We start from the raw sequence: 13,989 nt of genomic DNA, 5'->3' as shown, positions 1-13,989 counted from the left end.
TAGGTGAAAATGTCCAAATTGGGCCCAATTAGCCATTTTCCCTCCCCGGTGTCATGTGACTCGTTAGTGTTACAAGGTCTCAGGTGTGAATGGGGAGCAGGTATGTTAAATTTGGTTTTATCGTTCTCACTCTCTCATACTGGTCACTGGAAGTTCAACATGGCACCTCATAGCAAAGAACTCTCTGAGGATCTGAAAAAAAGAATTGTTGCTCTACATAAAGATGGCCTAGGCTATAAGAAGATTGCCAAGACCCTGAAACTGAGCTACAGCATGGTGGCCAAGACCGTCATATCCAGAGGTTGTCTTTGGGAAATAGACGAATGAGTGCTGCCAGCATTGGTGCAGAGGTTGAAGGGGTGGGGGGGGGTCAGCCTGTCAGTACTCATACCATACGCCGTTCACGCATCAAATTGGTCTGCATGGCTATCGTCCCAGAAGAAAGCCTCTTCTAAAGATGATGCACAAGAAAGCCCGAAAACAGTTTGCTGTAGACAGACTAAGGACATGGATTACTTGAACCATGTCCTGTGGTCTGATGAGACCAAGATGAACTTAATTGGTTCAGAGATGGTGTCAAGCGTGTGCGGAGGCAACCAGGTAAGGAGTACAAAGACAAGTGTGCCCTGCCTACAGTCAAGCATGGTGGTGGGAGTGTCATTGTCTGAGGCTGCATGAGTGCTGCCAGCACTGGGGAGCTACAGTTCATTGAGGGAACCATGAATGTCAACATGTATTGTGACATACTGATGCAGAGCATTATCCCCTCGATTCGGAGACTGGGCCGCAGGGCAGTATTCCAACATAACGACCCCAAACACACCTCCAAGATGACCACTGCCTTGCTTAAGAAACTGAGGGTAAAGGTGATGGGCTGGCCAAGCATGTCTCCAGACCTAAACCCTATTGAGCATCTGTGGGGCATTTTCAAACATAAGGTGGAGGAGCGCAAGGTCTCAAACATCCACCAGCTCTGTGATGTCGTTATGAAGGAGTGGAAGAGGACTCCAGTTGCAACATGTGAAGCTCTAGTGAACCCCATACCCAAGAGGGTTAGGGCTGTGCTGGAAAATAATGGTGGCCACACAGAATATTGACACTTTGGGCCCAATTTGGACATTTTCACTTTAGGGGTGTACTCACTTTTGTTGCCAGCAGTTTAGACATTAATGGCTCACTTTTGTGAGATACTGTATATATACACACACACACATATATATATATATATATATATATATATATATATATATATACATACATACACCCACACACACGTTTGGAGGTCTAGGTAATTTTCTAGTGAGAAATGCAGATTTTTACATGTGTGAGAACGGTCAGAATTTGCAGGGACTGAAAATGGTTAAAGTCTTTGCAATTTTACATTCCAAAACGTTCTGAAATTTTTAGAAACAGCTTTTTATATTATGTTACCAACCCATTGCCAATTAACATTATTAGTTGCAAATTGCTCTACCAGCACTTCTGTACGGGCCAACAGTTTTTAGAGGTGCAGGAAAAGTAAATGGACTATGAGGGCTATCAGCGTCCTCACAGTCTATTAAAAACTACAAGCTATATGCGGCAGTGAGAGATGGGACCTGTAGTTCTTACATTCACAGATTCCTATAACAGAAAAACGCAGCTGTTCAGGCAGAGTCATACACAGCCATGCCGATTTTAAAATGCGTCAGTGGCTGCGGGGGAGAGGAACTACTGCCCACTGTCACAATGGGGGTGAGGGGGGCTGCTGCATTATAACAGGTTACACTCTAAATACAGGTAACATGTTACTAAAGGTGAACTTATAATTATGCAAACTTAATCATCCTATACTGATGACAGGCTCATTTAAAACCCAATTACATTTTCAGTTTAAATCTGCTGAATACATTTGTGGTGCATCAAAAGTTGTTCAATGTTTTACACTTTCCTTCTAAAGCAACCATAGCATGATCAGAAAAATGTGCCCTCGGCCAGCACCTGAAGAGGTAGACCCTTTCTCTCTGTACAGAAGCGGTGGACTCATTTCAGGAGGTCGACCCACCGCCTACTGAGTCAGACCTATAGCTCTACAAGCAGCAAAGCTAATGCTCCCCTATGATTGGAGAGCTATGGATTTACCTCAGCACAGAGTATCAGTTCTCTGCAGAGAGACCACGGTTTCCCTACAGAGAGCAAGGCGCACTCTGCAGTATACTGGCAGGAGACAAGCTTTTTATTTTTTTACCCCCTTCCTGCCCAGGCCAATTTTCAGCTTTCAGTGCTGTCGCACTTTGAATGGCAATAGAGCAGACTTGCAACACTGTACCCTTATGAATTAATTTTTTTAAGGCAAAAAGAGCGTTCTTTTGGTGGTATTTAATCACCACTGTTTTTTGTTTTTTTTTGCTAAGCAAAAGAAATAAGACCAAAACTTTTGAAAAAAGAAAAAAAAAAATTTCTTAGTTTGTTATAAAAGTTTGCAAATAAATTTTTCTTCTTCGCTGATAAAGCGGCACAAATAGGTGGCACCGATAATCAAACGTCCCCTGTCACAGTTGCCGGTTACGGACTCTCCTCGTGCTTTATCAGTGTATGAGGAAAGGAATGCCGATCACCGGTGAGTCTGTTTACATGTGATCAACTGTATTTGGACACAGCTGATCACATGGTAAAGGGCGACTGTGATTGGTCCTTTACCACGATCAGTTTTGTTCTAGAGGGTTCGGATCCAAGCACCAGGGGCTAAGCGGGAGCGTGGTTCTGGAAGGACATCCATGGATACCCTCCCAGAATAAGAGAACCGTGCTGCAGCCATCTTATGGCTATAGCGTGGGTCTGAGGTGGTTAAAGAAGAGGCTTTAAGGTATCATTTAGGATACACCAGTAACTCTCTTTATATGGCAAACTATTTAGTATTGGGTACTTACGCTCCATTTCTTGTCCCAAGTATGAACACCAGCGATTTCTCATGTCTTCCACAGCAATGATATCCTTTTCCTCCATTTCATCAATCAACAGCATGGGCAAGCACGGTACCAGAAGTTCATTCATCAAAGTCAGGCCATTACAGACTTCCTCTACCTCTCCAGACTCAAACATGACTGCCGCTTTCTCATTTAGTTTCTTCAAGATAAAAAAAGAGAGATGAAACAAGTAGCCCCATTTATAATGTAGTGTAGATAGATCGTTTTCATCAAACCATTACTAACAATATTTGTATAGCCACCTTTAAGTTGTATAAAAGCTGAACTCCAGAAAATTGGTACCTTTAAAGTTAGATTGAGCCAGCATTGTTACCTCTAATGATTGCCATGTAACATCCAGAGAGCTGCTGGGGATGCTCAAATTGTCAGTTGTAATCTATTCCCCATACAGGCTGAGCTGTTATCACCTGGCTTGTGCTGCACTGCCTTCCTGTCTATTACAGTGAGTAAAGCAGATCGCTCGCTCCACACCATCTCTATTCAAAACAAGTTGTATTCTTTTCAAAGAATAGAACACATTCTGTGAATGCACAAGGTGTGGAGGAAGGGAGGATGAATGTCATGATCTACCCTCATTCAATCACAAAACATCTGCTCATTTAAAGTATACAAGCCGTTTTGTGAATGGAGGAGGTACCGAATGAGCGTCCAGCTATAGTCACTTTAAGAGGTGTAAAAGCACTGCACATCTGTCCTCAAGATCACAGCTCTGCTTGTATTGGGGAATGGATTACCACTGACAATCTGAGCTTTCCTCAACCCTCTAGAGCAGGGATTCTCAAACTACGGCCCTCCAGCTGTTGTGGAACTACACATCCCATGAGGCATTATAAAACTCTGACATGCCCAGACATGACAAGGCATGATGGGAATTGTAGTTCCTGAACAACTGGAGGGCCAAAGGTTGAAGACCGCTGCTCTAGATAGTACATAGCAATCTTTAAGTGTAACCATGCCGGCCAAACCTTAACGTTAAAAATCAACTTTTCTTGGAGTTGAGCTTTAAAGTGGTTGTAAACCTCAGACATTAAATATGAACAAAGCATATCCCTCCATAGTGTGTAAATGTTTTATATAAGAGCACTGGCATTTCTGTCTGCTGCCTCATTCCTCTGCTATCTGCAATAATCACTTTGGACAAGTTTTCCTGACAGCAAGAGAAAGAATGTAACATAGGAGGGAGCTCCAGCTGATTGACAGCCTCAGCTATGTTCTTGTGTGAAGGAGGCGTGTCCCTTCCCTCCAACCAGCTCTTAGAGCTCTCCTCACTGAGCTCTGCAGTGTGTAACTTCAGCTCTCGGCCCCATTGTTCTGGCAGCTCAGACAAGCTTTATAAATTCTGGACTGTGAACAGATGTAGAGAAGAAGACTGCGGATAAACAGGTACAGCTTATGCAGGAGGATTTGTTCATCCCTGTGTATCACCTGAGGCCAGTCACTTCACTGGGTATATGTGATAGTTTACAACCACTTTCAGTCTGCATCCAAATAACTGGAGATTTCCCTGCTTGCGGTTTCAAAGTCTGAGCAAAGGCCAGGATCTGTGATGCTTAGGAAATGACTAGTTGCTTCAGCCTGAACAGCCAATCACTGCTTCTGTCTACTTACAACTATTACTTAGATCCAGAAGCAGTTACCTGCTGAAAATCAGAAAAGGGTGAAAGTATTTTCCTTGCAGACCAGAGGTCTTTATGGCCAATATAGGTTGGGGCACAGTGGACGGAGAATGGATATTCTTAGTAAAGCTGCACCTTATAATCGTATTACATTATTATTATTCGACAGTTGCCTCTAGGCAGACAAGTCCTTACTTAATTATATTACAATAATAAGTATTACATAATTATTAGTAGATTTCAGAGACACTGAACAGTCTTGTGTATTGTTAGATTTACACTTTGGGTCCAATATAAGACACAGTGGGTTAGAGGAGCTGGCCTTGGCTGGAAACCTTTTATCTAGGTCCCAGTTCTCAGTGCAGTCCATCTGGTGCTACATTCAGAGAACAGAACACAAAGCTCAAACATTTGTCCTGACTTACCAGCAAACACTCTCTGCGATAATGTGATATGAGCTCCTCATCGTGTCCTCTATACAGGCCTCTGGACAGCAGCTCCTTGTTATACTGGTAGCCAAAGATAAGGTAGAGCACTGCTTCAACATAGCTGAAACCAAAAACACACATCTAAAACTACTCGCTGATTGGCAATCACAAAGCAAAGGCAAGTTAAGGTACATGCGTTTTATATTATATAAACAATGTAGATTAAAATGGTAAGAACAGAGAAAAGGCTGCAGGTTTGCAGGCCTAAAAGATGGGGGGAGGGGGGCGTGTTTGAGAAAGACTGGCAAAGAATGAATCGGGCAACTATCCAGAGCAAATTTGACTTATTCTTTGGGCCTCACTTACGCTGCAGCTGATAAACAGACGTTTATGAGCAGTTGGGTGTTTTTTTTCAGCAGCCCCTGAACTCTTCTCTATGTTATCTTATCTGTCCATATACACTGAGTAGTTTATAGTAGTGTAGAGGCATTTTTTTAAAACAAAAAATTGCATTTATTTAAATTTTATTGGCTTTTGAAACGTAAAATGGTTGCAACTGTGTGCAAATGTGTCAAAACGCAGTAAAGCGCGTTTATAAGCGTTTTCGTTTATAGGCGTTTTTAATGGGGAAAAAATTCTGAAGAGAGAGAGAGATTTCCAGGCATTTGGGAGGGTATACTGATCAGTACAATGTTATCTGGAAAAAATGCTTCCAAAACTAAAACGCTCATGAACGCCGCTAAACACGGCATGTAAAAGTGGCAAAATGGGCATTTTTCAAAGTCGTTTACTAGCTGTCAAGTTCCAGCGTTCAGAAGGTTTTCAAACGTCATGTGTATATGAAGCCTTCGGCTCCATTCACACTTGTACGACTCCAAAGTTGCGCCGACTTTGGAGTGCAACTTTGACGCTTCAGGTGGGACTTTGGCTTCGACCAGTGATAATAGACAACTGTTACACACAAGTTGCATTGTAAAGCATTTAGATATGACTTTCATGCAACTTCTGAGGGTTAATATTAAAGTCTATGGCCCTCAAGTTGCACGAAAGTGGGGCCAAAGTAATGCATGAACTACTTTGAAGTTGCTGCAACTTTAAGTCACGCATATATAAATGGGCATCATTGTAAAACATGGGGAAAGACTTGTCATGCAACTATGATGTCCAAAGTTGCATGACAAGTCGCACAAGTGTCAATGGAGCCTTAAGGGATTTGCTGTGCTATTCTCAGATTTAGAAATCCTCTGCCTGTAAACACATGCTACATTCTGTATAATCTTACAATACATTTATCATCAATGCATTTAAAACTTTTCCCACTGTGCACATCATTTATCACAGCCAGACTTCGGAGGATACAGATGCTGCGGACTCTAAGAACTACTGTTCTTCCAATGGTGATGGTTTGTGGATGTTGTATGTATGTTTAATAGAAAACAAAATGTCAATGTACATGTACATGGCCACAACAGGGCTATACAGCATACATTTGTGCGCAATTCTCTGCCAGGTAGTCAAAGGTGCAGAAACAACCAATTGCCAGAAGCCTGTAAAGATCAGTGACAAGCTAAAATACACAGCAGCAGTATGCGGATATATGCACATCCAAGTGCTACTAGGCCACAGGGATATACGCATTGCCCCAAACGCAGACTGCAGCTGTATGGAAGTGCTACATGGATGTGCACATACACCACCGTACAGATGCTGCATATTTCAGCCAGTCATTGATTTTTGGCAGGCTGCGGCACCCGAAACTCCTGGGTGGAGAATACCTTCAGAATGTATGCTGCAACACCCTCTTGGGCTGTGTACTCTTAAACCTGTGAAGTACAGCAAATAATGACAAACACTATACTGTTTTTTCTATTAACATTCCTTAACACCCGCAAACATAGGGTGCTTTATATTCAAACTTCACTTATCAATCCCTCCAACCATGCATCAGAAAGGCTAGGTACACACTTAGTTTTTTTTTTTTTCTTTTTTTGTTCAATCCAGCGGGAAAAAAACAAAAAACAAAACCTGAGAGATCACTGTACCAAGGGATGTGCGGTGACCTCCCCCAGTGTGCCTTTGTAATCCGACAGGGGGACCCCTTCCCCCCATGCCAGAACTCACTGATCGGCGTTCGCAGCCAGCAATGGTCAGATGTTAGTTTTCTAGCATGTCCCTTCGACAAAAGCCGGCTGTTAGACTTCTACCAGAAAGACAGCTGTACACACTGACTGAATGTTGGCCTGTTCCTGTTAAACCGGCGGATACTGGCCATATTCGGCCCATGTGTACTTAGCTTTAACTGCACTGAATGCCAGAGCACTGAATTGAATGGAAAGCACAACTTTACATATTGAATACCCTGGGTTCAAGAACTCGCAGCTATTATGAAAGGCTAACGTCAAAGGAAAACTTTCCTTAAAGAGACATGGAGGCTGCCATTTCTGAATTGGCTTTTATATAGCACATTGTAAGACTCCATGCACACTAGTATTTTTTATAAGCTCATAAAATGCTAAAAAAAACACTGGATGAAAAAATGCTAATAGCATTTTTTGTGCAGGCTTGTAGTAGCGTTTTAGTAGCTTGCAGGAAAAACCCTCTAAAAAAAACTCTACAAAAACACATTTTTTCTGCTCCTAGACCCTGAAGCTCAAAAAGCGGTAATAGCCTAATGTAGTGCGCATGGACACATATAACACTATTTAGCTTTTAAAGCAGAAAAAAATGAGAACAGCATCAACCAGAAGATTAAAAAAACGGTAGTGTGCATTAATCTTAACAATATTAGTTACTAAAAACTATGGGGAGCTACCCATAAAGTGTTTGGATTGAATTAGACACTAATTTAGAGCAACTAACATCTGCAACATCCCTATAATGTATTTGAATTTTTCTTTTTTTTTTTTTACTTTTTTATCTAAAGCTTGTGCCATAATGGATTTGAAAACATGGAAACCAATCAGCCTCATTATGTACAGGGCTACTTATTGTAGATATATACAGAAGGAATAAACCCACCCACCTTTTGTTCTGAAACAGCTCCAAACCAATCAAGATGTACATCGTTGCATCCCGGAAACTCTTGTACTCCTTGTGCCAGCGCTACAAACAAATACATATAGACAAGGTTGTGATGTGCTGCTATGACATTAAGAGAACTTGCACACAGTACTGATATATGAACATCAGATATTCCTGGCAGAAAAAAATAAAAATCCCAAGGATGGGCTATATAGTAAATGCACGTATTTGCTCATACGCATGCTTAAAATTCCTACTAGCTGTTTTTATTCAAGGGATTGTGGCGTGCACGCATAAAAATACTGACCAGCAATATATTTTTTTTAATTGATCTATACGCAGCACAGGTTTCTGCATGTGTGTACAGGCCCATGCATTTAGGTCAGTATAAATAATAATAAAAAAAAAAAAGCCTGCATGACTAAACACTGCATTTTTAGGGCTTCCATGTGCAAAAGGCCTAAAGCACCCAATTGTGAGAAGACACTTACAATAAATATATTACAGGACAGATATCACATGGACAGGGAGTGAGGGAAATCATTCCAACAAGGGCACAGACAGGTCCAAGTTCAATTAAAGTCTCACACTTCATTTACATTCTCCTTCTATACTACTGGATGTTATGATTGTTAACTTCTCCTAAATCCAAACTCACTCTTAATGGTAACTAAAAACGGAAAGGAAAACAATTGCAAGCAGGCGAGCAGTTTATTGCTATGTCTCTTCTGCAATAAAACAAACTCACTTGTCTGTTCGCAATCCTTTTAGGCATGTACACTGACCTGCGCATGATCAGCTCAGTGTACATTCTCAGCAAACCTCAGTGCTGGAAATAACTCCCATGTGCATGAGCAGGTCATTCCAATACTGCTGAAGAACCCAGATCCAGAATAAGACCAGGTGAAGATGTCTGGGTCAGAGAGGGAGTGAGGGGAGGCAAGGTTAATTCTGTTTTAAAGTGCTTTTCTCTTTTTGCCTTCCTTCTCTGGTGCTCTACGTTGGCATAGCAGTGTAACAGCCATTGCGCTCTTCACCACTGTCTTCACACAGACTACAGTAAAAGAGAGGGCCTATTAGATTATGGTGTGTTCTCGGAAGGGTAGTCAAACTCTGGTGCCCAATGGACTGGAAATTCATATTTAGATGCGCATCTGTTATAACATGAAAGTTGAAAGACCATGAGAATGGAGGCCACTAGCAGTCTGTCTAAACATTTCTGTGAATTTAATTGGGGTTAAAATAAATCTCAGAAGTAGATCCAACTTTTCCTCATTAGGAAAAGTTCAATTGCACTTTGTGTACTTCCAGCAGCGATCACTGCAGGCAATTGCTGGCTGTGCAGACAGCCACGGATAGCTGCGGCCACCTCTGATCTGTCACTGAAATGTACAAGGCTTGGCGGCCGCATGCTAGCCACTCACAGGTGGCTACAACAGCTGCAGGAATCCTTCCACTGTTATCCGCACTGGGGCTAGACCTCAGCAATGATTGAAAAAAAAAAAGACAGGGTGGTTGCACCAAAACCAATTGAAAGATTGACAGTACAACTAGCCTGCCCATAGATGGATCGAAATTCGCCCGGATCCTGCTGAACCAGCCAAACTTCAATCTCTCTATGGCTGGCTTTGGTCTAATGATAAATACACAGGGGTGACTCATAACTGAATCAGACAAAATATTTTTAAATGATGAACAACCATTCTTGTGAATCATATCACCATAAATAAGGTGGGAAACAACAGGTGGGTTACTGCAGCAAACCTATCTGCTGGACTATACACATTGCTCCAATGGCAATAAATGGAAAACTTTTCCACTCTTTGACTGATTTCGAATGCACGCGGGGTTATTTTAGGTTAAAATAAAGACAAGACATAAGGATAGGTAAATAAGCAGTATTTAAAAATACATTTTATGATTATGTGATGAAAATTTAACAGGGATTTTTATGTAGTTTCCTGCAGTTGCTCTTTAAGTGTGAAAATGGTCCTCTCATACATTTTACTATGCATTGATGAATGCTTCCAAAATATGCCTTATACAGCTGTAGGTATGGGTACATTTTCATGTAACCCAGTGATCTATTGACTTATCTATAACCCGTACTCCTCTTGAAATACCAAGGATTACATACAGCAATAATGGCAGATGATGTTGTGAAGAATATATATTTTCAGCATTTTATAAGGACATATAAAAACAATTAAGTGTGATAATTCAATAAAGCTGTGCTGCCCGCACAATGTACAAAGCAAATAAAACCACCTACCCTGTATTCTTCCATATTAACCTCATCAGGTTTGATCATTTCAAGTTTCGCCTGAGCCACTTTCATTATGTTGCGGCAACTGGAGAAAAAAAATTCACACTGTGAATTACATTGCTATTACCAATCTATAAATAGCTAAAAAGACAATGTATAACAGAGAATAGATACTGTAATCTGCTCTCTCTCTGCAGGGTTTTTCCTCAATAAACGCAGCTTACATTTTGTATCCTGTCCACAAAATGCAGACTGCACTATTAACCCATAGTAGCTCAAGGAGAGAACTCTGTTCATATAACACAAGTTCACTTTTGGGGCCGCTTCACACTGGGATAGCATGGGAATCCTTTGAATGAGCTGCAAAATTCAAAGGACCATGCAAAAGGTAGTGCTTGCACTACTTTTAAAAATGCACTGCACCAAATTGGTACTTCAGTGCTAGGAGATCTGGTGCCTGTAAATGCACTGTGATTGTGAGCTGCGTTTGGTGTGTCTTACAATACACTGGCATCCACATGCAGATTGTAGGGGCAGTGAGTTTGAACAGAGCGCGCCTTTTCTCGCACCAGGTATTGGTGTGAACTGGCCCTTAACTTGAAATACGGGTACACAGCTAAAACATAATTGAAACTTATCAACTAGTTTGCATGCCAAATCATTTGTAATTCTGTTTAGCCTTGGGATCCAGACAACCCCCTTTTGACAGGTCTGAGATCGACTTCCCACAATTAAAGTGCACTAGTAATGAAAGAAATATAGAAGCTTTCACCGCTTACTCATAGTGAAGGTGCATGTTCCAGGGCTATCATCTCCATATTTGCTTTACCAATTAGTGGGTCACTTAACTGATAGCAAAAATGGTCATCCTTGTTTCAGATCAGTGACTGCAGAATTGTCAGGCTACAAGGCCCACAGAAAGGATTGTTTGACGTTAATTGATCGTATTATCTTTTAGTAGTCCAGAAAGAATTCTTGTTTTCAATATTGAGACAAGATAGGACAGCCTCTGAGAGCCTTACACACAACAGAGCCTCTGAGAGCCTTACACACAACAGAGCCTCTGAGAGCCTTACATACAACAGAGCTGACACTTCTCAACTGTGGGGCAGCATCTTTGCAAAATGATATATTCTGCAGACTGTATATTTCTCAAAACAGAAATTTCAAATATTATCAAATAGCTATTATTAAATTCGTATTAAAAAGCAGCTTTTTTTGCAATAATGGGATTTGTGTACTTACCGTAAAATCCATTTCTCAGAGTTCATCGACGGACACAGCACTCCATAAATCATAACTAGTGGGTTATATTGCCTTCTCCAGGAGTAGGACTAGGCAGAACAAAAAACACCTGGCTACCCCCACATGGGCAGTCCTCAGCTGGTATACAAACCCCTCTCTGCTCTCGGTAATCAATTTAGTAGCAATCAGTATAAGGGCTCTTTCACACTAGGGAGTCCGTCGGCAGACTCAGTTTTTTTTCAGCGGGGGATCGATCCACAGATCCCCTGCTGAGCAGGAGAATGACAGCTGTTCTCCGCGCTGTGTGTGAAGACACAGCTGTCAGGTCCCCATGCATCTCTATGGGGGAATCGGATGGGAACGGACTGTCGGTCCATTCTCATTCCGATTCGATGCACGGATGGAAAATAGGGTTTCCATCCGTCCAGATTTGACGGATCGGATGTCAGCAGACATGTCTCCGCTGACATCCGATGCCCCATAGAGATGCATGGGGTGAGCGTTCAGACCTGCCAAAAAACTGACACGGTCTGCCTGTGTGAAAGGGGCCTTAGAAGTATCAGAACTCCATAGAGGGGTGGGTGCTGTGTCCGTCGAACTCAGAGAAATGGATTTTACTGTAAGTACAAAAATCTAATTTTCTCTTTCGTTCATCGACGGACACAATGCTCCATAAACTACTGGGACGTTCAAAAGCAAAATGAGGGGTGGGGAAAATAACCCAAGGCTAAACATAAGAGCCCTTAACCAGGACATAGGGCCTTAACCCGGGTCACAGGAGCCCCATCTGAAAAATAGAAGTTTAAAGAAAAAACACCCCTCAAGAGGGAACAGCCCCTCTTAACCAGCAGCCTGCAAAACTTTGTGGCCAAAAGAAGCATCCGCAGTTGCCAAAGTATCTACCTTATAGAATTTTGTGTGGCCACCTTGCAAACTTGCGATATTGATGTCTGATGATGGAAGGCCCAAGAAGCACTCAGCGCTTGAGTAATATGCGCCATGACAGGGAAAGGTGGAACCTGACGTTTAATGGAATAGGCCTAAGTCACCATCTGCCTGATCCATCTGGAGATGGTAGCCGAAGAAGCGGCTAGCCCTTTCCTTAGATCGTCCGTAACCACAAGAAGTGAGTCTAACCTCCGAAAGGACTCTACCAGATACACCCGAATCGCACAAACCACATCCAAGGTATGCAAAGCAAATTCCTTGGAACGAGCCGGCTTGGGACACAAGGAAGGCAACACAATGTCCTCATTCAAATGAAAGCCAGAGACAACTTTGGGCAGGATTGATGGACAGAGACAAAAAAACACTTTATCCCTATGGACCACGAAATAGGGACTGCGACAGGATAATGCCACCAATTCTGATACCCTGCGGGCCGAGGTAATAGCCACCAAGAATGTCACCTTCTGGGATAACGTAGGCAAGGAAATCTCCCGAATATTCTCAAATGGAGATTTCTGGAGAACCAAAAGTACTAAATTTAAATCCCATGGCGGCAAAAAAGAGACCGTACAGGTGGAGCCACGTCGAACCCCCTTAATGAGGGTACGAATTAAAGAGTGTGTGGCTAGGAGGTCACTGAAAGAAGATTGCCAGGGAAGACACCTGGCCCTTGATGGTACTCAAAGCCAACTTCTGATCAACGCCCTGTTGAAGAAAGATCAAGATCCGGGCCACAGAAAAGGATCGAAGGATGTGCGCCAATCGACTCACACCAAGAAATGTAAGCTTTCCACGTACAATGGTATATCTTGCTAGAAGACAACTTCCTTGCCTTCATTATAGTAGGGATCACTAATCCAGACAGACCTTGATCCCTCGGAACCAGGCTTATTTTTTTAACAGCTAAACCATTAAAACCAGTGACTGTAAAGCAGGATGGTAGATCAGCCCTTGGAACAACTGGTCTTCTCTGAGAGGAAGCCCCCAAGGGACGTTTACAGCCACCAGGATGATTAGAATATCCTTGCTCTTGATTCCCGCAGGAACTGTGGGAGAAGCCTTAGCCGAGGATGATACCGGCCTTACCGTGGCCCTTGGACGCCTGGGGCGTCTATCAGAGGACCCCATGACCTCGTCACAAACTTTGGTATCCTCCAGTGGAGCCGAACCTGCATGTAGGACTGTGCAAACAGAGTTGTCTTGAAGGTGGATACCACCAGACTCAGAACCTGTATGCAAAATGGGGGAGAGAACTAATCTGTGTGACAGCAGCTGGTGAATCACAGCCTGTGGTCCCTGAAGTTTGTGCAGAAGAAGGACCATCCTGGTCAGAAAGTATTCAAAGCTGCATCACAAAAATTACAGCCCATGGACCAACTGGTCCCCTAAGTCAACATGAGCAGCGGGGATCTGCTCACCCCCCATGCCCTGGCACAAAAGCTTGGTCCTTTCAGTTAGGGTCTGAGACACCAAAGCTGAGGCCAAGACTGGCAGCAATG

General features: G+C 42.6%; 1 protein-coding gene and 1 long non-coding RNA gene across 4 annotated transcripts in view; one reads left to right on the top strand and one right to left on the bottom strand.

The window, feature by feature from the left end:
* LOC309545470 overlaps positions 1 to 13,989 on the top strand; it is a 1,154,934-nt gene that overhangs the window by 215,426 nt on the left and 925,519 nt on the right. The gene's annotated exons all lie outside the window — the stretch shown is intronic.
* The window catches only part of USP25 (ubiquitin specific peptidase 25), a 226,137-nt gene that overhangs the window by 8,395 nt on the left and 203,753 nt on the right, over positions 1 to 13,989 (bottom strand). For all 3 annotated transcript variants that reach the window (XM_082245201.1, XM_082245200.1, XM_082245202.1), the window contains 4 exons: positions 10,304 to 10,382; positions 8,033 to 8,112; positions 5,008 to 5,131; positions 2,910 to 3,105 (listed from right to left, as the gene is read on the bottom strand). In XM_082245201.1, coding sequence (XP_082101327.1) covers positions 2,910 to 3,105; positions 5,008 to 5,131; positions 8,033 to 8,112; positions 10,304 to 10,382 — 479 coding nt within the window. The remainder of the gene's footprint in view (positions 1 to 2,909; positions 3,106 to 5,007; positions 5,132 to 8,032; positions 8,113 to 10,303; positions 10,383 to 13,989) is intronic.

This window comes from Pelophylax lessonae (assembly GCF_965119305.1).
Source record: "Pelophylax lessonae genome assembly, chromosome: 2".
Classification (NCBI taxonomy): domain Eukaryota; kingdom Metazoa; phylum Chordata; class Amphibia; order Anura; family Ranidae; genus Pelophylax; species Pelophylax lessonae.
This window is presented reverse-complemented; position numbering and strand designations above follow the sequence as displayed.